At 46.1% G+C, this 25,385-nt stretch overlaps 1 protein-coding gene across 3 annotated transcripts in view; it reads left to right on the forward strand.

Annotated features, from left to right (window-relative positions):
* Positions 1–19,427, forward strand: part of LOC133359404 (uncharacterized) — a 28,866-nt gene extending 9,439 nt beyond the window's left edge. For 2 of the 3 annotated variants that reach the window (XM_061577816.1, XM_061577815.1), the window contains 9 exons: positions 1,548–1,682; positions 2,123–2,236; positions 7,794–7,907; positions 8,493–8,551; positions 9,831–10,013; positions 13,120–13,438; positions 15,503–16,024; positions 16,493–16,888; positions 17,734–19,427. In XM_061577816.1, coding sequence (XP_061433800.1) covers positions 1,548–1,682; positions 2,123–2,236; positions 7,794–7,907; positions 8,493–8,551; positions 9,831–10,013; positions 13,120–13,438; positions 15,503–16,024; positions 16,493–16,888; positions 17,734–18,281 — 2,390 coding nt within the window. In that variant the 3' untranslated portion in view covers positions 18,282–19,427. The remainder of the gene's footprint in view (positions 1–1,547; positions 1,683–2,122; positions 2,237–7,793; positions 7,908–8,492; positions 8,552–9,830; positions 10,014–13,119; positions 13,439–15,502; positions 16,025–16,492; positions 16,889–17,733) is intronic. The other variant, XM_061577817.1, reaches the window with a different exon arrangement.
* Positions 19,428–25,385: the final 5,958 nt, after the last annotated feature.

Consider the following 25,385-nt stretch of genomic DNA (forward strand, 5'->3'; position numbering starts at 1 on the left):
TTCATCGCTCAGTGTTACCAGATTCAAGTTAATACTTTACGTAAATTGAGCACGGGGTTGGGAAATAAAAAACATTTTTTAAGGAAAATACTCAAATGAGTGAATAAATCCAATCGTTTGAGCTGTGGTGGTGGTGGTGGTTGGTAGCTTCTCATGAAGCACGCTACTACTGGGCAGTTGGAGACAGTCACCCTCCAGCAACAACTACAATACACTATTATACACTCCACTACTATACACTCCACTACTATACCCTACACTATTATACCCTAAACTACTATACACAACACTACTATACACAATACACTACAATACACTACACACTACACTTTTATATCCTCCGAGCCCCCTTTGGGGAAGCTTCGCTCACCCCACTCCCTTCAGCCAATCCGCGTCCTCCTCCTCCAATGGCCGTAAACCATCGCCCCCCTACAGTCGACCCTCATTACCCCCCTTTTACCTCCGAGTCTCTCCTTCAACCCCCTTTGAATCTCACCTCCTGACCTATCGTCTTTGAGGCCTCCCTGCACCGATCAGAGGACTTGGTGGAGTTCCTGACTGTCCGTTCACACTTAAGTGGTCTGTTGCTTCGGTCATTGTACCTACATGTATCCATTCTTCTTGGCACAACAAACTAAACAATATATAAAATATGGGCAAAGCAGACAACAAACTACACAACAACAACAAGCAGCAGCTCTAAAGAAATTAGTTTTCAAACTAGTACTGTAGTGTACAGTACAGTGTACAGTGTATAGTAGTGGACGGGCAGTCCTCAGGTTGTGAACCTAATTCGTTCCTGAGACCCGTTCCTAAGCGAGTCTGGAACACAGCAAGGCGGGGAAGGATAAAAAAGTTAACCCGTAAAAACAAAGTTTTTCACTTTAAATCCTTTATATGCGTGGCATCGGTTTCATTTTATTATTCATTTCTGTTTTTCTTGAGTAAGCAAGCAAGCGAACTTAATATAAAGGATTTAAAAATGAAAGATCACCTCTTGACATGCCCCGTATATTCCCGAGGGCACTAGCGTTGACCCGTTTTACCACTTTCAAGAACCTGGCGGCTTCAATTTAACTGCTCTATAAATAGTCTCCACTGTACAGCGTGGGGGCAGGGATTTCATGCCATGTGGTTAGTCAACATTTGCGTCATCATGAAACGGGCGGCTAGAGTCCTCTCGTCCTCTGGCTTGAGATGGCTGCCACCTATGGGTCAGATGATTGTCTGCCACCATTAAGCAATTGGTAAATAAATATTTAAAAAAATTTCCCTTAACGGTGTAAAATTTGGGAATTTTTTTTCACAAAAATTAATTGTCACGCACAACGAGTCTGTGTGCAAAATGTTAGCTCGATTGGATCACGGGAAGTGGGTTAAAAAAACGACCGAAAGATTTGCACGGTCGTAAGCAAGCAAGCAAGCAAGTGAACTTAATATAAAGGATTTTTAAAAAACCTTTGGATTTGAATTCTAGTTCAGTCGGTGAGTCTGTTTCCCTCCCCCTACCCACCCACCTACCCACCACCCCTGCTGCCAACTTGCAGGTAGCAGGAAGTTGATGGATTGCGAATCCAACACGAGAGGCACGTTTTGCACGGAATGCTACCCAGGAGAAGACTACACGGACGAACCGAACAGCTCCAACGAGTGCAAGAAGTGCACCGTTTGCAACGTGAATTGTAAGTGGGGTGGGTGGTTGTTTGTGGACACGACGTGAACCCGTTCACAAAAAAGAGGGGACCGGTTTGGGGAATCAAGTGGTTTGCGTGATTCACGCACCACTCACAATACAAAGTCAAATCTCGCTACTGCGGCGAGAGAGATGTTAACTACCTCGCCTGGTACACGGGAGGTCCTGGGTTCGATCACGACCCTGACGATGCCTGCTGTTGTATTTTTGGTGTTTGCGTCTCTCTCTCCGTGGTCACGTGGATTTTTCTCCGTGTCCTCCGGTTTTTCTCTCCATATTTACAATCATTCGTCACCGTGCCGCATGACCGCGCTTCAATAAAGTGTCACCGCGTGTCGCTCCGCGTTACCGCGTGATGCTGCGCTGTATGCTCAGATGTTCACCAAAGTATTACCCACATGCGGCGGTGGTGGTTGTGTTGTTCCGCAGTCGAGAAAACTGTGAGCGGATGCACCACCATGGAGGATACTCGCTGTCGCTGTAAAGACGGCTTCCGGAGGACTTCCCCATCAGACCCCTGCACGGAAGCGAAGAGAGACGCAGGTTCGGACGACCGCTCGCGCACCCACGCAGCTCTAACGCGCTCACAATCGACGCTGGCGGGTCGGGGAGGGTAAGGAGGACACACACGGGGATTGGGAGAGCTGCGCGGGAAAGGTGAATGACGGCCGTGATGAGAATTTTAGTGTATAGTTTCGTTTATAGTGTATTTTATAGTTTAGTATATAGGGTAGTGTATACTCTTTGGTTCTTTCGGTAAAGTCACGTAGATAGAAAATTCATAGATGACGACGTTTCGATCACAACACAAGCGAGAGGAGCTCTTACCTGAAGATGGTCGCTTGTGTTGCGATCGAAACGTCGTGATCTATTAATTTTCTACCTACGTGACTTTACCAAAAGAACCAACGAGTATGGATTCCTGTAGTCACGAAAGCTTCAAATCAAGACCAAACTTAAACCTTTGACAAGGAATCATGTCTGCATTAACCACAATACGATAAATCATGTCTGTATTAACTACAAACAAGTATTGTAGTTAATACAGACATGATTTATCGTGAAAGGTTTCAGTTTGGTGTTTTAACATCGTAACACAGCTGTTTTGTTGCCAGAAAACAAGGGGAAAACCTAATTTTATATTTTGCTTCCGTACTTTATATATATGTAGAATTATACCTAAAATGAAATTTAAAAAACGTGTTCGGTACGGCTTTGTATGCCTTGCCAGCCTTGGACATTTAAAAACAATAATAAAGAATTGACAGGGATAAGATATTTTTTTCACCTGAAGACGTCGCTTGTGTTGCGATGGAAACGTCGTGATCTATTAATTTTCTACCCATGTGACTTTACCAAAAGAACCAAAGAGTATGGATGCAGTCACGAAAGCTTCAAATCAGGATAGTGTATAGTGTAGTATATAGTAGTGTATTGGAGTGTAGTGTATATTGTAGTGTATAGTGGTGTAGTGCATAGTAATAGTGTATAGTGTAGTGTATAGTAGTGTAGTGTATGGTAGTGTAGTGTTTCGGAGTGTAGTGTATAGTAGTGTATAGTGTAGTGTATAGTAGTGTATAGTGTAGTGTATAGTAGTGTAATATGTAGTGTAGTGTACAGTGTAGTGTATAGTAGTACATGGTGTAGTATATCATGTATATTGTGTAGTGTTTAGTAGTGTAGAGGCTTGCAGGAGGAGGAGGGATCTGATGAGCTATGAAGTTCTTTGTTCTCAGACGTCCCGGTGAGGCGCACGCAGTGAGCGAGTTACAGGAACGAGCACACAAACACACGATAGGGGTGCAGACCAGAGGACAGTCTCAGATCACACCAAGACATCAACAACAGTCCCAGACCACACCAAGACATCAACAGTACCCTCGATAAAATAACACTTTCGAATGTAACTATGGGTCATGCACGTGTGGCCATCAAAGTTACAAATCACATTTGCCAATGCGATTTGTAGCATCATGGGACCTCCCTTGTCAGTTTCAAAATCTGAGAAGAGGTTTTATCTTTGGCAGTAAAACAGGAGGAGCATTGTCTTTAAAACTGGACCGAGCAGTTTTAAAGACAATGAGTATATTACCAAAGCATGTTTTTGGTTACATGCTCGCCACAAGTACATGCGGTGAATAAAGTAACTTGATTCCTTGCAAAATGTTTTTGTTTGGTGTTTTAACATCTTAACATAACCCCAGTTTTATTGCTAGAAAGGGTAAAACCTTTTCAGCAAATTGTAGAGTTGATCCTCGATTGCCTATGTCGGTTTTAGAGCAGGACACAACAAATAACCTTCGTGTTGCAAGTGCTGTGTGTGAAGGCCAACCCTTACACCCAATTCGTTGCCGTTTCTCGCGATCTACCAACAACAGCAGCCGCTCATGGCTAAGTGGCGGTGATGTCCCCACGGCGCCTGTGCCAGGTTAGGTGCACTCTTGGGGCCACATGAGGTGTTGAAGGCTTCCGTGACCTCGTTGCTACGCAAGAGAGATACTGATAACAATCGCACCATGACAATTCACTGCACCAGTGGTGGTTCTTAGCCTGGGGTTGGACAGATTTTTTTTTAGGCGAATCATCGAAACACACAAATTAAGCACAGAGCATGTTAAGTTACAACTGACTTTGTTGAATCAAATCCTATGTATTTATTACACTACACTATACAACTACACGACACTGCTAGACACTATACTACTAGACACTATACTACTATGCACTTACTCTGCATTACTATACAATATACACTACCATACACTACACTACACTGCACACTACACTATTATTCACTACACTACTATACACTACACACACATTGCACATATACTACACTATACACGACACGACTATAAATGACACTTCTTCTTCTTTAGTGCTGCCTAACGGCGTGTGCGACTTCACGATGATATTGGTCCCGGTCTAGCACGGCGTGTAGAGTTTGTGCTGTTGTTAATTGTAGCCATGTTTTGATGTTACTGAGCCATGTCGTTTTTGGCCGTCCTGGTCGTTTTTTCCCTTCGATTTTTCCTTCCAGGATTTGCTTTAATAGCTGGTATTTGTGGTCGTTTCGGGCAATGTGGCCTAGGTAGTAACACTTCCTGCTAATGATGGTCTTCAGCAGTTGCCTGTCAGTGCCCATATCTTGCAGAACTTGTGTATTGGTGGTTTTGGCTGTCCATGGGATTTTCAGCATCCTTCGATACAGCCACATCTCGAAAGCTTCGAGCCTTTTTGTTGCTGTTGTTGTCAATGTCCACGTCTCTACTCCGTACAGCAAAATTGACCAGATGTAGCATTTCAGTGTGCGCAGTTTCAGTGATGTACTCAAGTTGCGGTCTGCAAGGAGTGTTTTCCATTTAATAAATGCTTGCCTTGCTTGTTCAATTCTGCTCTTGATTTCGACTTCATGGTTCAACTGATCGTCAATGATTACACCAAGGTATTTAAATCGGTGTACTTGTTCCAATTTTTCGCTGCCAAGCTTGATTGTTATTTTGCTTGTAGTTCGGCTGACCTTCATAACCTTTGTTTTCTTTTTATTAATTCGTAAGCCCCATATTTGACTCTCTGTGGCAACCTCGTCCAAGATTTGTTGTAGGTCTTGTTCCGAATCGGCCAGCAGTGCAGTGTCGTCGGCATACCTGATGTTGTTGATGTATTGTCCATTGACTTTAATACCAATGTTTTTATCTGCTAGTGTTCGATCAAAAATCTGCTCCGAGTAGATGTTGAAAAGACTGGGTGAAAGTGGGCAGCCTTGTCGTACACCTTTTTGTATTGGTGTTGGGTTTGTCAATTCGTTGTCATATCGGAGTTGGGCTGTTTGCTTCCAATAAAGAGCAATGATGAAGTTGATGTCGTTTTTATCTAGTCCCAGTTGTTTTAATAGAGCTGCTAGTCGGTCGTGGTCGACTGAGTCAAAGGCTTTCTCGTAATCTATGAAGCAGATGTACACTTCTTTCTGATGTTCGTAGCATCGCTGTAGTAGTATCTGTAGACAGAAGATTGCTTCTCTTGTGCCTAGTCCTTTGCAGAAGCCAAACTGTGTGTTCTTCAATGCATTTTCGCATGTGGAGCGTATGCGCTGTTGGATCACCTTCAGGAAGACTTTCAGCACGTGGCTCATCAAGCTTATCAGTCTGTAGTCCTCGCATTTCCGGCTTGTTGCTTTCTTTGGTATGGCCACAAAAATGGATTGTAGCCAGTCGGATGGAATTTTATTGCCAATGTATATTTGATTGTACCAATTAGTCAGTTGTCGTATGTTGTTACTGTCTAATAGTTTGAGCAATTCTACATGGATTGTGTCGGGCCCGCACGCTTTGCCTGACTTAGCTGTTTTGATTGCATGTTCTACTTCTGATGTTAAAATGTGTAGAGCGTCTTTCGACATATGTTGGTCTTTTTCTGCAGGTGTTCTCGTGGCGCCATAGAGCTTGTGTATATAGTTTGTCCAGGTGTCCATTTTTTCTTGTTTATTTAGGATTGGTTGGTTGTTGTCCGCATACAAGGTAGCTGTTGGGGCTGGTCTGTAGATGTTACCAGCTTCTTTGAGCTTCTTGTGCAGAGTAAAATTGTCATGTTTTTTAATTAGTTCTTCCATCTCGGCGCATTGTTCTTCCATCCACTTTTCTTTTGCCTGTCGGATTGCTTCTCTGATCTTCTGTTGCATTTGTTTGTACTTCTCCAAGTTGTTGTTTTTGTATATTCTTCGTTGGCTCATTAGATCGAGAATACAATATGTCATCCATCGTTGTTTCTTTTTCGGTGGCTGATGTCCCAGCATGACTTCTGTTGTTTCTGTGATGCATTGTTTGAACGAGCGCCAGTACTCCTGAACATCTGCTGTTTCTGTTGTTATTGAGCGGATGCTATCGTTGAGATGTTGCTGTACTTGTCTTTTATCGGCGCTGTTCTTCAGTTTCTCCAGGTCTGCTCGTCTCGTCTTTGTACATTGTATTGATCGCAATTTGAGTCTTATTGTAGCTGTTACTGGGTTATGATCTGACGATATATCGGCTCCAGGGTAGGTTTTTGCTGTAATCACACTGGACTTAAACCTGATGTTAATTAGGATATAATCGATTTGGTTCCTGACGATGTTGTTGTCGGAGTCTTGCGGCGAGGTCCACGTGTACAGTCGTCGAGGTGGTAATTGGAACCACGTGTTAGCAATACTGAAACGTTCTTCTTGGCAGAATTGAACCAGTCTGTCGCCTCGTTCATTCCTTGTTCCTAGTCCGTGTTCTCCGACAATGTTCTGCATTCGACCGTGGCCAACCTTGGCATTGAAATCGCCGAGGATTATAGTGATGTCTTGCTTCTTCAGCGGCTTCAGCGTGTTGGTTAGTTGCTCATAGAACGATTCGATTTCATGATCTTGTTTATCTGCTGTTGGAGCATAAACCTGTAGAATGTTCACGTTGACTTTGTTGCCTGCTAATTGTAGTAGTGCTATTCGTTCTGATACTGGGGTAAAGTTGTTGACTTTATTCGCTAATTTCTTGTGTACTATAAAGGCGACACCGTATGTTTGTTTGGTGTTTTCTTCTCCTCCGGAGCAGAAGATGTGGTGTTCGCTCGATATAAACTTTTTTGTTCCAGGCCATTTAGTTTCGCTTAGACCGATTATGTTGATTTTAAGTCGATCCATTTCTTGTATGACATTGGCTAGTTTTCCTGCTTGAAGTAAACTTCTAACGTTCCAAGTTGCTACTTTGAAAGGGTTCTTTGACACAAGCTCGGAGATTCTTAGCACCCCTGTCCTATTTAAAGGACGCCGATACTCAGGGCCTTTGTTGATTTTGCTTGTCATCATTGAAGTTTTCAAGGGAGAAATAATCCAAGTAGTTTCCCGTTGCTTTCTTGGATCACCATTTATTTGAAAAGGTCATGTGGGGACCTTTCGAAACGGGTTTTGTCTGACGTCTCCACTGAAGTCTTCCCGCCTTGGGTGACCCTTCTGAGAGCACTAGGCTCTCGACGGTATAGCGATCAGCTTCTCAGACGTACACAAACTCTCTCGCCGCGCTAAGGCACCGTTTCTCGAGAGAGTAAATGACACTATACACTACTATATGTGTACGATCCTCAGACTTTGTTGGAGCTATCGTCGGTGCTTTCATCGGTGCTGTCCTGCTCGTCATTTTACTTGTGGCGAGCGTGGGCCTCCTTCTCTACAAAATACGCCGTGGACACTTCCCCTGGGGTAAGTCGCGGTGGCTAGGAGGATGTTGACTACCTCGCTTGGTATGTAGGATGATGTGGTTTTGATGCCAGACCCTGATAATAGATACCTGCTTGCTGCTGTAGATTTAGAGTTTGCATGTCTCTTTCTCATCATCATCAAGGTGTAGTATGTAGTGTGGTGTATAGTAGTATATAGTATAATGCATTGAATAGTGTAGTATACTACTTTAGCCCACCGGTGTGTTGGAGAGTAAATCCACAACATTTACGATTTGAGTACCGTGCCGTTTGGCTGGTAATTACATCAACCAACATCATCACGGTGTACTATGTAGTGTGGTGTATAGTGTAGTGTATTGTGTAGTGTATAGTGGTAATTACATCAACCAGCATCATCTGGCGATTTTCAAGAATAGTAAACCTCCTTGAGTTGGTGTGATATTACACTTCACATTAACCTTTTAAGCCATAGGAAGAAGAGAATAATATGATAATCATCGTTATCAACATAACCCCATCACGACAGGTCTCAATGATGTAATGTATAATCCTCAAGCATATATATATGCCAATGCTCTATAATGTATCTTTCTCTCTTATATAGAAAGAAGTCGTGGTAGAAGCCAGAACATATCTTTTGATAATCTTGAAGAGCATTTAAATGTAAGTCATTCCACCTCGCCAAGTCTATGTAACCTGACCAAAACACACTCCTGTTATTGGTGTCGCTTCTGAATGAGCAGATCGCGTGAGTCACCAGGGTCATTTGCCCATCCTGTATAGCGATTGTCAGCGTAGGTAAGTGAAGCAATAGGCGTGGCAGCACTCGTAATTATGTAATGGGTTCCGGAGACACTTGTAGAGGTAACTTATTTATTACAATACAACTCTCCAACAGTCCTGATACTCTGTTACAGCCTAGGTACACAGCCTAGGTACACAGCCTGGATACACTACTCTGGCTATGCTCTGGGGTCCTCCGGCTACAATTACCCTAGGGGAGGCTACCTGACCCGACCCAGCCAAGGTGCGGGTCTGGACTCTGGCTTCCTCGGAACTCGCCCTTACAAGGATGTAGAGCCGGGAGTCCCAGAGTCCCACCAATGGCCCTCACAGCGTCCCGGCCCTTACAAGGACAAGCGGGACGAGGGGGTCCAGGGTCCTAAGCTGGCTGGCTAGCGAGTCTTCGGTCTTGAGCTGCGACTGGCCCCGATCGGCCAGTGAGCTGCCCTTTTATGCCTCGTCCCCAACGAGGGGTAGGGTTGTGTGCGCCCCCAGATATCCCACAGAGCACACACAGCCCCCCCCCCCCCCCCCCCCGTTGGTGGCGCCAAGGGGCTTAACTGTCTGGGTTGCCTGGGATCCTAGCGCCTGGCGCCGAGGGCTTATCTGTCTAGGATCCCAGAGCCCCCAGCAACCCCTCCCCTCTTGGGCTGGCAGAGTGCCCCCCCCCCCCCTATGGCACTACAATTATAATCTGCAGCAACCGGTCTCTGTTGACTCTCCAACGAGGTCCCTCAGATCTTCGGATCTCCTTCTTTCTAAGGACTCCGTGGTCAAGGCTCTGATTCTGGGGTTATCAGGCCTAGTGAGCGGGTGAGTGGGTGGGTGGGTGAGTGGGTGGGTGGGTGAATGACTAAGTGAGTGAGTGAGTGAATGAGTAAGTGTGTGTGTGTGGGTGAGTGAGTGGGTCAGCGAGTGAATGGGTGAGTGGGTGTATGGTTGAGTGACTGGGTGAGTGAGTGAGTGACTGGGTGAGGGAGTGGATCAGCAAGTGAGTGGATGAGTGAGAGGGTTTGTGGTTGAGTGGCTGATTGGGTAAATCAGCATTTACCCACCAAGTTCTGGCCATCTGCCCTGCACGTTCTGTATGTTTCCGTTTTCCTTGTACGGTGGTGCATTGGGATCAACGGAATAAATGCGCCACTTCATAAATGTGCAGTGTTATTACCCACGTGATCTGGGGGTGGAAACTCCCCCGGGAACCCAGGTTGCTGATGAAGACGTCACGGACAAAGGGAAAGAGAAGGCGGGGCGTGAGAGAGAGGGAACGCCCACGAGGAGAGCGGTGATGTCACCGGATGAGGCGCGGCGATCCGGTGCGGCTTCCTGTCGGAGTTTGGAGGCGAGTGGTCTGCACGTGGCATGAACTCGTGCGGAAAACAAAGAGGAGCTGTATCGTCTTAATCTTCGTCTTGTGGACTCATTACAACTGGAATGCATTATCATTGCCTACTTTTAAAAGGCAATTAGCCTTTGTTGATCCTACCGTGAATATCCTTTAAAAAAAGGTTGAGCAAAAACGTACGGTTGTATTTTCGTTTATAATAAAAGCACTCGGCATATCTTCACGCGAGCATCTTTCCCGTCATGGTGTGTTCAGTGATGATGGAGCTATGCCACGATTTCCAACTCAAGATGCGCAATTGGCAGCTGATTGCTGTGTGCATTTTACCAGTGGTTCTTGAATTTGATAATAAAAAAACAGCCTGCCATGTGGTAGCTACAACACACAGCAGCAATGTAAGATCAACGTTTCCCAAAACCATAATAGAGGTTTTTGGGTTAGACCACCCGACACAGACAACTAGTAAGGGTTGTCACGTAAACAGAACATGCCAACTCGTCCCTAGTACAGCACACCGGTGTGTTGGAGAGCCAAGCCATGACATTTATAATCTGAGTATGACATTTCACCAGTAATTACAACTTGCTTCATCAGGCGTCAGCCAAATCTGGCCAAATCTGGCCAAAAACAGTAAGACTTGTACACAAATCTGGCTGTCGCCTGATGAAGCTAGCTGTAATTACTGTCGGAACGTAGTACTCAAATGGTAAATGTTGTGGCTTGGATCTCCAACACACCGGTGTGCTGTACTAGTGACGAGTTGGCATGTTCTGTTTACGTGACAACCCTTACTAGTTGGCTGTGTCGGGTGGTGGCGGGTTTTGACGATGCATTTATATATTTATGCGATCCAACCAAAAACTTCTATCTTGATTTGAAGTTTTCGTAACTACAGGAATCCATACTCTTTGGTTCTTTCGGTAAAGTCACGTAGGTAGAAAAATAGATCACGACGTTTCGATCGCAACACAAGCAATCGTCATCAGGTGGGACAACCACAGCAAGAAAAAACTGCTGAAGTAGGCGAGAGATCTGCCGTGGCAAGAGGTTATATAGGACTCGGCAGTAGGGGGGAAGAGAAAAGGGGGGGAGGAGGCGGGGCAGAAAGGGGACCCTGCAGCATCAACACAGACACAACTTCAACCGAGAAGATGGGCATAAACTGAGCAATTATTGGAAGGACGTTATTATCCAAGTCAATTCTTAACTGACTGTGATGTTTCCACCCTACCTGCCTATGTCAGCTGTTATTTCCGACTCTCTGTGTGTCTTTCTCTCTCTCTGTGCATCTCTCTCTGATCTCTACTCCAGTGACCCGGGTGCTGCCGAGGGGTCCACTTTCTGCCCCGCCTCCTTCCCCCCCCCCACTTCTCTCTCCCCCCCTACTGCCAAGTCCTATATAACCTCGTACCACAGAAGATCTCTCGCCAAAAACGTATATTATGAATGATATTGATCGTGAAAGCCTATGTGTTTACCAAAACGTTTGGAACAAATAACGTATCCTTAAAAATAATGTACATATGAACCTTATGGCGGAACCCCAGGGTCCCATAAGCCCCTGACTTTCGCATAAACTGCGTTGCGACGTCATTGTATGTCTGTTGAAGGTGAGCGATACGGCAATTTATTCTTCTCGACGAGCTCTCCACTATGCGCCAATCAAGTTTAGAAAGTTTTGTTTATGACTACGACAATTTTGGCAAAGACGGGTGCTTGGCAAAAAACGAGAAGATTGATTTCTGGTGGGTCGCGGCATTCATGTGTGTGGTGGGATGGAGTCGCCAAAAAGAAATTAATTTATTATGATTTTGACTTCCGTATATTCGGGACCGCCATAAGGATCATATGTCACGTGCAATGACCGAGAATGGTGGAGGGGCTGGGTGTTGGGTGAGCGTGGACAAGACAGATGAGCAAGGAGGAAAATTAGGGTTACAAGGCTCGAGAATGGAGGAGGTGGACAGCGAGAGAGAGAGAGGTGGCTGTATCTTTTGCTACGTTATTGATTAAAGTTAATGTTGATTTCAAGCTTTTGTGAATGCAGGAATCCATACTCTATGGTTATTTCAGTAAAGTCACGTAGGTATAAAATCAAATAAATCACGACGTTTCGGACGCAACACAAGTGTCCATCATCAGGTGGGAATGCATGTTCTGCTGCTGAAAAAACAGTCTGCCTCAGCAGCAGACCATGCTTTCTCACCTGATGATGGACGCTTGTGTTGCGCCCGAAATGTGATTTATTTAATTTTATACCTACGTGACTTTACCGAAAGAACCAAAGAGTATGCAAGTTGATGGTGTTGATAGGGGCGGCCAGGGCAGCCATTGAGTATTTAAATCGAGTGAGAAGTCGGGCGACCGGCTGTGATCAGAATCAATGCTCACGTGATATTGCCAGACGAGCAAGACGGGGTTACTACTACATGTAGAATGCATGTTCATTATGAAGCGCCTTGATTGCGAATGAAAAGTTTAGATTTTTTGCTTGTTATCATGTACTGCCCCCCCCCCCCTTTCCTATGCTTGCAGCTGTTGAGATATAATTCACTGCGCAGGAATGTCTCCAGTCATGATGAAGTGAACGTAAGTCATTCCATGTTACTAAGTCTATCATACTCTCTTGTTGTTGTGTTTTTCATTATTGCGTTAAGTGCGCAAGCCCCGACACAATGAGTCCATGGTTTTCTGGAGGAACCTAGGGGGGGGACAGAAAGGCTGTGGGGGAAAAGAGGTGGACTTTAGGTGCTTGAAGTGTTGTCTTGGTGCGGGGAAGCAATTCTCGGTGTCCACCCTTGAAGTTGTTTTCTAACGGTGCTGTAGAGTGGTAGCGTTAATATAAATATATATGAGGGGAGTGTGAGGAAGTAATCAAAATTCTAGGGGGAGATCAGTTATGGAGAGAGTGGAGAGGTTTTCCGTACCTGGGCATTCCATGGCTGTACCATAGGAATTCTCATCTGGTAATGGTAAAATGGGAGGCTGATCGATGATCGGGTGCGGTCGAGGGATGGCTCCCAAATTGGTCAGTCGTGTTGTGCGTGCTGATGATGATCTGTCGATTGCTGCTCATTCACTTGCCGTGCCTTTACTCTAATAGAGCGCAGAGGATTTCATCGGTGAAATGATCACGGAAGATCAAGACGGCAACTGGAAGGACGTCGAGAGGGAGTTGCCAGAGTTGCGAGAGTGGATCGGCAAAACTCCCTCCCTTTTCCTGCACGAGCTGAAGAGGAGGAATGTGGTTACAGGAGAGGAGTACTGGAGGGCATTTACAACCCCCGACACCGCCATGCGTGCGGACTCAATCCTGTTGTCCATCATGAGACGAGGGGACGGCAAACGCAAAAAGCTGCTGGAGATACTCGAAGAACAGCGGAGCAGGGAACGGCATTTCCTGGACATGCTGAAGACGAGCCGTGCGTAGACTTTACACACTCGTCAGCGTTGCGATCCGTTACACGTATCCTTTTTTCACTTTTTTCAGGCCAGAGCACTTTGTAATAATAATAAGATTTAATATCGCGACATTCATACTAATTATGTCCCACAGCGCTGTACATATCCTATTATATATGTAGTGGTTTAAATACGCGCCACGCGCGGGAGATTGCACACACGTGCGTGCGCAGTACAGTGGGGGCCTGTGAGGATGGGTGTTGTTGTCAAGGCTCGGAACGGTAGGCCAGAGACGGGTTGAGGGTAATTAAGGATGCAAGACGGTGATTGGTTGATGGTTGTTGTTGTCGGGGCCTGGCGCCACGATGTCTGGAATAACAACAGATGGTGGAGGGGGGCTAGGAGCGGGGGGCGTCGAAGGGACGCCGATTAAGTTAATTGGAAGTTAATAAAGCGGACGGGAGTTCGCGCCGAAGAAGAGAAGAAGACGGTTGGAGCTGAAGCAGTGGAGAGTATAGGGTAGAAGTGGAGAAGTATAGAGGTAGCAGTGGAGAAGTACAAGGTAGCAGCAGAACGGGAGACGCGCAGAGTAGCGTAGAGTGTGACGGCGAAGCCAGCAGAAAGCGGCTGGAGTGTGACGGAGAAGCCGATAGAGAAACGGTGGAGAGAGATGGAGAAGCCGCGGGAGGGCAGCTGAACTGTGACGGGGGAAGTGGAGAGGAGAGTCGAGGGAGACGGAGACGCGGAGCGAGCGAGGCCGGCGGAATGCGGCGAGCGAGCGGAGAGCATGTGGGCAATGTTAAATTATGTTAGTGAAATAAAGTGACGAAGGAAAAGTAAGAAGCTGTCGCATGAAGTTCAGCACTACATACATAACAATTACCAAGAATATTAACACACTCAGAAAGTTAAATAATAATAATCCAATACATAAATGTGACCAAAACTAAAGAGACACAAACAAGAACGACAAAAAAAGTCACGTCAACAAATAAATGAGTCCACTAAGTCCCAGTATCGCAGTCCCACAGTCCCAGCATCTCACTCAAGCGGGAAATTCTTCACAGGCAGGGCAGTGGTGGAGTGGCCAAAAAAAGTTGCGACTAATTTAGGCCGATGTCAGTGGACACTGGAAACATATCACTCATCCCCTTTACATCATCATCAGCCAAGGTCAATCCACTGCTGGATGAAGGCCTCCGCAAGCCTCCCCAAGCCTCTAATACCTCCCACGACCCTTCTATGCAATGATCCACTTAGCACTCGCAAGCTGATTTAATCGCCGGTGGTAGTTCCATGCATATATTAACATACATCCACAATTCGATGTAGCTTCGGGAAAAGCAATAGTTTGAGTGCATTTATAAAAAAGTGTAGTATCCTCAATTGTCCGCTTGCATTCCATGGAGCCTCGATAATCAATGTTCGAGCAACACGGCACGGCACCACGTGCTCTGATGCTGCCACGTTTTAAAGGTTTGGTACACGACGAGGCAATACCGCTGGCTACAGCACAATGAGTGGTCACCGGTAGTAGAGTAAACTAACCAAACATTTTTTTTTAAACTAAACTATTACATTTTACCGAGTAAGGCCCCACTGAGCTGCTATGTAGAAGCTCTTTTTCAGAAGCGACCTGGCCATCACAAATGATGGATCAACCAAGTAGCTGATATCATCATCACGTGGAAATGTATAGCGATCTAATGCTCTAAACGCGTAATATTAATTCTAAATGTGGAGAAAAAAACACGGAGAGATAGAGACACACACAGACTCCAAATATAAAATAGGAGTCAGGGTCAGCATTGAACACGCGACCTCATGCATACCAGGCAAGGTAGTTAACATCTCCTAGCCACTGTGGCACCTGTAACCAGCTTGGAAGGGAGGGCAAAATACCCTCAAGAAGGGGCTCTGAAGCTGCTTCTAGTCGAGATACGTCCATCAGCAGTGGCATGGGCAAGACATGTCCAGGTGCACCTTTGCCTCTCATGGCGACCACTTAATCATGGCTGACGATAACGAGCAAAAAACTGAGTCGTGATTGTAAAGATTTACACGATCATTTGTTTATCTTGCAGATGTGTGCTCGCCCACTCTGAACCCCAACTCGGCACATCGACATCTTGAAATTTCTGCCGATCTCAGCACAGTGACGTGGAACCAGGCAGCTCAGCTTTACTCTGATCACGCAGAAAGGTTTGAGTCGTGGCCAATAGTCCTCTGCTTCGAGAACTTCTCGTCGGGTGACAACTACTGGGAAGTGGACGTGAGAGCCTCGGAAAACTGTGGCATAGGCGTTGCATGTGGGTGGATTCATCGGAAATATCAAGAAAAGTCTGGCAGGCTGGGCTGGAATGAGTCTTCTTGGGCGTTCGTTCAATGGGATTCAAATTACTCTGCAAGACATGGCGACCAATGCATTCCTTATCCAGAGATTACGCATTTGGAGAAAGTCGGCGTTCGCTTGGACTTTAACGAAAGAAAGCTTTCGTTTTACAACGCCAACACCATGAAGCTGTTGCACTCATTTGACAACATTCCAAGTGAGCCGCTCTGTCCGGCTATGCAGGTGAAGTCGGGCTCAGTCGCGATTTACGAAGGTGAGTCAACGGGCGTGTCACGCATAGGGAATCCTTGACACTGACTTGGAGTGTATTCATACCCAGTAGGGAAAAACGATTCAGAATCATCGCCACCGAGTGTGCATGCAGGCGATGTAGCCACAGCAGGAGAGCACGTGACCATCCCCTTTGTAAATCCACTGCTGGCTGAGTGCCCACCCACTTCCTATGGGTTGGTCGTGGAGGTTTTTGGCCCAACTTCACCTGCTATGTCTGCGTGTGGCGGGGGTAGTGAATGTGAGGGAGTCTAGACGCGAGGTCATAGCAGTAGAGCGTGGAGCTGGGAGCGAGGGTATTTCCGAGCTCTGTTTCTGCAGAACGCACACACCTCCCAGGAATGACTGAAAAATAACGTATGATGATGATAATAATAATCGTGAAGGCATTCAACAATTGCAATGTTAGAACTCAAATTTGTTTTGTTTATTCTTACAAATATTTTTACAGCTCAATCATTCAAGAACCTGACTGTGGATGACAGCAGAGAAGACATTCAGATTTGTGATCACTTTGCAAACCGTGGAGTTCATCGCACAAACAACACCAATGCAGAGAAGGATTACAGCGAAGATGCATTGCTCAGAACGGGGACGGAGGAGCCTTCGGTGGTACGAGAGTTGATCGGTAGCATCCCTGCAATGCTACATCGCGAGTTGCTCGTCCAGGGTCTCATCACGCAATCCGAGCTCTCAGAAGTCTATTCGATACCCCTCGCATCAGAACGAGCTCGCTTAATCATAAGACGCCTCAATAGCAAGAAGAAAAAGAAGCTGCGACTCCAAGAGATTCTGCGTAAACATCGTGAAAAGCAAGAGGCATTCCTGAAAATGAGGAGCGAGTCGAGTACGTGATATGCTGTACACGCCACACAACGTGCATTTCTGAGTTCATTAATGCATCATCTTTGTCACTCAACTCTACTGCTGATGCACGATGAAGAAAGATATCCGTATGTGACATTAACCCTTAATAGAGTGCAATAAGTCATCGTTTAGCGCGGTGGATGCGTTGCTGAAAATCGCCTCATTAAGCAAAAATGCGTTCATGCATTGTAGCAGTAAACTGGAGTACATGGAGAAAACCCACGAGCATCAGAATCTTTATCCTGGATGAGGACTCCGATGAGCTATGAAGCTTTTTTTTAACAGATGACCAGTAGGGACACGGGGTCAACGAGTTACATCAACACCAAACAACAAGTATGAAGCGGATAACACGTAATCCACATATAGATGGATTCCAGATAAAGATGAATCAACTTGCCGTACTGCCATACCCTGGCATGGCAGCAGGTGGCGACTTCGTCGCCCTTAAATAGGCAGATTCACGAATTTGTGTGATTCACCGACCCTCGCCTCCAAAGTGCTGGATTACAGGCGACGCCACTGGTAACGATCAGACGTGTCCTGAAGCCATCAGACAGTTTGGTGGACAGTTTACTGAGAGTGAGATTGGGTCAGTCGGTTGATACATTGGGCTCTATTTGATTTGCATTTCATAGTCAAGGTAGGAACCTAGGGCAGAAACGTAGGAACCCCTGATAAAGACTACATCAGCTGTGTGAAGTGCAGCTCGGTACGCTAAAACTTTCAGCAAATGTTTGTACTTCTTACTGACATATTGCAAAGTTTATTTCTCAAAAGTAAACCATGTTTGTTTAACACAATGTACATTATTATCGTTTACAGGCACTTGCTCGCCGACTCTGAACCCAAACACGGCACATCGGAACCTCCATATTTCTGCCGACTTTAAAACCGTCAGGACCTCCACACTCGCCCAACCTTACCCTGACAACTCAGACAGGTTTGACCACTACAAAGTGGTAATTTGCTCTGACAAATTCTCGTCGGGTCGCCACTACTGGGAGGTGGACGTGAGAGGTTGTAAGAAATTCAACATCGGTCTCACGTATGACGCGATACCGCGGAAAGGTGAAGACAAATCCCGTAAAATTGGGTGCAATGAAGTTTCGTGGAGCCTTAAGAAATGGTGCAACGACTACACAGCGCTACATAACGAGACGGAAACAAAACTGTCGGTGCGAGATCCTCCCCAAAGAGTCGGGGTTCACCTGGACTGGGAGGCGGGCATCTTGAAATTCTACAGCGCCGACTCCATGTCGTTGCTGCATCGATTTCACGGAAAATTTGATCGAGAGCTGTACCCTGCAATGGCCGTGCTGCGTAAAAGTCTCTCAATATGCCCGTTGCCTTACGCAGATGCTCTTCATTAGAGATGAGAGGCTCCTATCAGAGCGGTCGCCCATGCGACCCCTGTAGGTATGTAGATTAACTCCCTGGCCAACCGCGAGGGTTCAGGTTCCTGAAAAACCTCGCGGTTGGTAAAATTATAAGGGGCCCTATGGGTTGTATGGGGGTAGGGGGACCACAGCCGTGGTCAGACTCGCCACAGCTTAACTAAGTTGCCTGTTTATTAACTAAACTATGTTACATTATGAATAATAAATTAATAAACATTACATTCACTTTACATACCTTTAAATAGTAACGATTATTAGAATTAACAAGTATTAACGATGATGATGACCATGACAATGAGATGATGGGGGAGGGCTGGTTAGGAGGAGAGGCTCAGCCCAGCCACGTCCTCTTCCTCCAGACCACAGACGCAAGACCCTCTCACTCTCACTACTCGCTGCACGCTTGGGTCCATGACTAACGGCAACATTAATGTGCACCATGGAGTACTGTACAACAAAACAGACGGCCAGCTGATCACTTCACAAGCGCCACGGCACCACGGAATTTCTATTAAATTTCGCGGTTCACAGAGCTTACATAACAACGGTATTGATGTCAGATTTTTACGTATTTTGTTGAATTAATCTGTTCATATAGTCGATCATACTGCTATGCTAAGTCGGCGTGTAAAATGTAGTTTTTTATGTGTTTGTAAGCCGTGCCGTGATCGTCCTCTTGGGCGGTCAACAATAATTAACAAGTGTAGAGGAGTAGTCGGATGATGTCATGTCATCTGTAGAGGAGAGGGATGACGTGATGTGATGATGCCATGTCATCGAGGCGGCGGGGTACTAAAGGGGGACTCCGAGATGGGGGCGAGGTCGCCGTAGGGAGAGTGAAGTGTCCGCCATGGGAAGAGGAACGAGAGCCTGCGTGGGAACACCCCAGCCGCCGCCTAAGAAAGGCTAGAGGGCTAGAAGCCTCACCTCGCCACCGGGCGGTGATGGGTGAGCCCCCGCCCGGGGCAGACGAGGAAGTAGGCATGGGAAGCCGTACCGGGGCGTAGATAGTTGGAAGGAGTTCCATGTGCAGGCCAGAGTTCTGACACGCACCATAACAGGTGTAGGCGTCGAGTGTCGTGTGTAACCAGTCAGAGAGTGTGCAGTACACAGAGTCGTGTGAAGAGTTATTAAACCGGCGTAAGCCCTTACCTGAAGTTCCGTCTCCGTGTGGTTCTACAATTTTCCTGGGTGTCGATAGTTACTACACAACAAATGTAACAGCTGATAGTTCTCCGGCGTGATCTTCTTGCTCTCCACGCTTGGACACAAGGAATCCAGGAGGAGACTCCGTTCAAACATCGCGGGTTTATTGAACCGGCCTCTCCAGCACACGGCGATGTCGACCATCTGAAACGACCAAATCTGCTGTCAACTTCACGCCTCACTGATCAAATCCCTGCGCCATGCCGAACCGATTCTAAGATCGGTGACAATACGCCAACTCGATCACACCGCAGCAATCACACCGAATCGATTCGATCAGTGATCGTGTTCACGTGAAGTCTCTCCATCGAACTGGTCATCACCTAAGCACTTTTTCAAAAATGTTTAAAAGAAAATAAAGAGGATCTCCTTATAATACTGAAGCGCGAACATATGCACCATTTAACAAGTACATAACCACACAGGTTACACTCATACATCAACCTTATGCTAATGTACGATTTTATCATATCTGCAATTCAGTGTATATACAGTTTTCCGATGTCCTACTTCGGCTTTAACTTGATTCTGTCAGATTTTATATTAAACTCCATACAGTGAGTGCATACAAAACCATTGCATTTGCGAGTGTCCGATCTGATATTTAACTTTATTCAGTGATCCCCCATTTCACATTTGGTTGGCAGGAAGCACCCAGGGACATCTACAGACTGTCAGAAGCCTATCAGCTCCAGGGTGGAGGGTGGTATCAGACCGGTAACCAGAAAACTCTGGAATGGGTTTCGTGCGGCACGACTTTGCTCGACAGAGCTGGGCACAAATATGGCGAGCTCCAAGATACGGTCCAGGAGCTCCCTCACTGGAGCTCATCCAAAATTGAGAAGCACTCACCCCAGGCCAATGTGCAGCGAAAATATGACTCATTGATTATGGGTCCAGGAGGCAGAGGGGGGTTGAATCGACCATAAGGAAAATATTTGAACCGAAAATAAAAATCGGGAAACGGAGTCGGGCCGGGAGGCGACGGAAAGTTGTTTAAAGGTGGCTCCGAGGAGCATGAAAGGTGGTAGAGCACGTGGAGTGGGGGACGCTCGAGGGAAGGGGCAACTCCGCAGAGTAAAGAACCAAGTCCGGGCCGAAGTCACTCTGTGACTTCAATAAAGAGACTCCGAGTACCCAGCCGTCGGTGTCACTTCACACGGATTAATGAAAACGTGGGCGAAATGTATGAATGTGTCACCGGACTGCCGGCACGACGCAAATCTATCACCCACGCTGCCCAGACATTGAGAAACTTTACCGTGATGTCACGATGTTTTTTTTTGCTTTCAATAAAAATGTGAGGCACCTACCTTGGGCCTGTCAACAGATAGAGGAGACACCGCGATTCCCCTTCCAGTCGTGGATTCATTTCGTTACAGCGCAGCCACAGCCAACTCCTCCATATATGGGCATTCAATTAACTGAGATGGCCAACGACTATCTCGTAGCGCAATATCTAGCAGAGACGGCAGCGACGACGGCGATGAGACGATAGCGACGGCGAGACGAGTCCACTCCCAGAACAAGCACCCTTGAGCACCTTGTTTTTCGGCTCCTTTTATGCTGCAAACGCGGCCAGGCTCCACCCTGACAGCGCCTCCCTTCTCGAACCCACTCGCAGGTTCCAGGGGCCTCCATATGGGGTCATAAGTGACCCTTGCCCGAGTTCCTCTGCTCTGCCAACACGCACCGTGCACGCCCTCACCGGCGTGTGTGCTGTCTGTCCACCACAGTTGTCGCTCAGGTCCACCTGCCGGCACTATTACACTACTTGTGTGCGTTGAACTTTTTTTTTGGCACCGTATGTAGTCAACCGTGGCTAATCGGTAGGTGCGTGAGGCAGGACAACAACACTGAACACAAATTCTAGATTTGAAGCTTCGTGACTGCAAGGATTATATATTCTTAGGTTTTTTCGGTAAAGTCACGTAGGTAAAAAAAATTAAAATGAATACCGATAAAACCTAAGAATACTGATCACAAACACGCTAAATAGGGTTATCATTGATCTTCTTTAATTAATAAAAAAAAATCAATAAACCAGTCGACTTTTCTGAAATATTTTTGAAAGTGAATGGAGACACCCCAACTGGAGTTGCCCAAATCCATGACCGGTGTCACTGTCGTGCTTGAGAATGACAACAACAAACACAACTCTACAAAGCACGAGTTGAGATTTCAGAATGTTTTCCACGGACAAACAAACAGGCAGAGAGACAGGCAGATAAACAGGCAGACGGACAAACACGTAGGCGTGGAGTTGATTCACAACAACAAATAATGAAGCATAAGTGATGGGTAACTTAACTTCACATGTTATGGCCGCAACAAAGTTCCCACGTGTAGCCTTAAACAGACTCGTAGCGGGCAAGTGCTGTTAGCGAGCAGCTGCACATACGCAATCACACACACAGATACACACAGACACAAAGACACACACAGATACACACAGATACAAAGACACAGACAGATACACACAACAACCGCCATTCGCTACTAGTTCAAGTTCAAGTTTATTTATTAGGTATAGCCCTGTGAGCCATTCGGCTACTGAATCGGGTGCAACCGCAACAAACAAAAAACAAAAACATGAACAAAAAACATCTTAAAGTGAATATGTGACTGATTGCAAACAGAAAATCCAAGAAAAGACAGCAACATATTGCAGAAAAAAACACCGTACACCAACACTGTGTGCAAAAATCCCAGTGGGATGCAAGTCAAACAACAACAACAACCACAAGACAACTTAGATTAAGGCCATCAGTCTAACTCTGTACTACAACAAACAAACATGGCTAAACCAATACACTTTTCGAAATCACCAAAATAAAGCCATGAAAGCAATGAAAAAGCAATCATAGGAACTGTGACGGAATTTTCACAATAAATGGCATAAACAACATGTACTACCAAAACCCTGCAGCCATAGCTGGCTGCATGAGTCACTCCACAACAGCAGGAGCATCAATCGGAGTATTGTAATTTTTCAATGCACCAAGTGGCGGTGACGTCACCACGACGCTTGTGCCAGGCTCCGTGCACCTTGAGGCCACGTGAAGTGTCGAACGCCCGCTGGCAGGTCACAGAGCAGACCCAGGTGCCACGGGTCGACTGACTGAGATGACTGAGACGGCTGGCTGATGCACCACCTGTGCTCCCTACTGTGCCAACTTATTGTGCTTAAGCCACCCGGTGCTCCGCTCGTTGTTGTGAGCGTCGTTCCTCTGCCCTCCGCTGTTGTTGCTCGAGGTCGACTGCCTCCAACTGCCCCAGTAGCTTCATCAACGTGCACCTAGCCTGGCACTGCCCAGTGGCATCCTTCACGAGCCTCCTCCACAGAGGGCGCTCTTGACACCACTGGTAACCGGTAACCCAGGACGGGTGACTATCAACAATCTATAAACTATTCTTTGCTTATTTCGGTAAAGTCACGTAGATAGAAAAATAATAATAATAATAAAGTGAATAAGAAAAAAAGTACAGTCTACATTGGTTTTATTTTTATTTTAATAAAATGTCTATCTACGTGACTTTATCGAAAGAACCAAAGAATATGAATTCCTGCAGTCACGAAAGTCTTCATTCAAAATGTAATCTATAAACTATTTACTAAGCTATTATTATGTTACCAGGTGAGAACCCGCTGAGCTAAGTAGCTATTTTTCAAGAGCCACCTGGCCACGAATGGGAGCTCAACGCAGCGGCTGACATCGTCATCATCATCATCGTTGTGGAAACTTACAGCAGCAGACAAAGACTCTGGACGCGTGGTGACGTCGAATCCACGACCTCCTGTAGACCAAGCGAGGTAGTTAACATCTCACTACTGTGATGATGATGATGAGAGAGAGATGCAGAATCAAAATATAAATCAGCAGGTATCGACAGGGTCGGGATCGAACCCTCGCATATAGACCAGAGAGAGACACAAACAGACTCCACATCTACAACGGGCATCGCCATGGGCTGTTATTGAACACACGACCTCCTGTAGACCAGGCAAAGGAGTTAACATTCGGGTCATTTCGATATCCTGTCTCTCAAAAAGGAAATCCGTTTTAAAGCTTTCGTGACTGCAGGGATTCATCTTCTTGGTTCTTTCGGTAAAGTCACGTATAAGGGAAATAATCAGGGGCGGTTTCTTCATTAGGGCGATTGGGCGACGCACCACCAATGTCATTGAACCACAGAGTCACGCTAGCCGTCACTGTCAGCCTCTGGATATAGTCCAATCAGCGTCATGTCACGTTCTGTGGAGTACCGCCTCTTTTTGGGCGATTTCACTCCGGCTGAGAATCGCCCCGAGTGGCCCCATAGACTTACATTGAAAGATGTTTTTTTCGAACGGCGGGCGCTCCAATGCATTCTCTATGGCTTCCGGGAGGGCATGCACTAACGTACTTACGTCATCATACGTGCTAACGTCATCATACGTAAGCACGTTTCATCCAACAATATAATTTATCGCCACCTAGTGGAATCTTCTTCTTGGTTCTTTCGGTAAAGTCACGTAGAAGGGAAGTAATAAAATAATAAAAATAAAACATAATAAAATTATTCTCACGACGTTTCGGCCACAACGCAAGTTATTCTCACGACGTTTCGGCCACAACGTTCCACTCACTGGCATGGTGCAGTGTGCAGAGTAATGTATGGTGTCGTAATTGTATAGTAAATATATAGTAGTGTGATACACATTAGGGTGGGTAGAATAATACATAGTGTTATATTAAAATGGATAAGGCAGCAACTGCAGCAGCAGCAGCAACTGCAGCAGCAGCAGCAACTGCAGCAGCAGCAGCAACTGCAGCAGCAGCAGCAACTGCAGCAGCAGCAGCAACTGCAGCAGCAGCAGCAACTGCAGCAGCAGCAGCAACTGCAGCAGCAGCAACTGCAGCAGCAGCAGCAACTGCAGCAGCAGCAGCAGCAGCAACTGCAGCAGCAGCAGCAACTGCAGCTCCCTTTGATGCTGTTAATCCTGCATAATGCACATGCATATGCAGTACTAATCACATTCCTGCATTTCCCATAAATATGCTAAATTCCTCTTGATATGCAAATTCCTTTGTCAAGGCGCCCAGCTTATATATATGCTCCAAGCTCGTGTGCTGTTTCATTCAGACTCTGTCGCCTCGACGGACCTGGTTTTCACCTGAGGAGGGCTGCTTGCGTTGTGGCCGAAACGTCGTGAGAATAATTTTATTATGTTTTATTTTTATTATTTTATTACTTCCCTTCTACGTGACTTTACCGAAGAACCAAGAAGATGAATCCCTGCAGTCACGAAAGTTTTAAATCAAAATCTAGTGGAATCTTTAATAAAATAAACTTGAGTGGTTTGTTTTAATAGTGAGTATAGAAACAAACAAGATGTATTGTAAGAGTCACTTTATTTTTCATTAATATTAAAGAAGTGAAGTTGCCTTTACATGCTTAAGCTGTTAATTTATCCATTGCATGGGTGGACCTTATCCTTATCAATCATCCAGACATTTGCCCCCCCTGAGAGATTTTGCAGGAGCCGCCACTGGAAATAATACAATAATAAAAATAAAACATAATAAAATACAATTCTCACGACGTATCGGACACAACGCAAGCAGCCGTCCTCAGGTGAAGAACAGGTCTGTCGGAAAGACAGCGTCTGAATGAGCCATTATTTACCTTCTACATGACTTTACCGAAAGAACCAAGCAGAAGGAAATCCGTGTCATCGCCTGCCGCTAGAGGCTCGCGGCGAGAGCGATAAGAATCAGCAGCGATCGTTAAGCCGAAACTCAAGGACAGGGAAGTCTTCAGTCCCACGCAAACGGAAGCAAGGAGCTCGGTGACCTCGGCGTGGGGGATTTACGAGACACACCAAGG

The sequence above is a fragment of the Lethenteron reissneri genome, chromosome 65, assembly GCF_015708825.2.
Source record: "Lethenteron reissneri isolate LAM-NWPU_2019-01 chromosome 65, ASM1570882v1, whole genome shotgun sequence".
In the NCBI taxonomy this organism is placed as follows: domain Eukaryota; kingdom Metazoa; phylum Chordata; class Hyperoartia; order Petromyzontiformes; family Petromyzontidae; genus Lethenteron; species Lethenteron reissneri.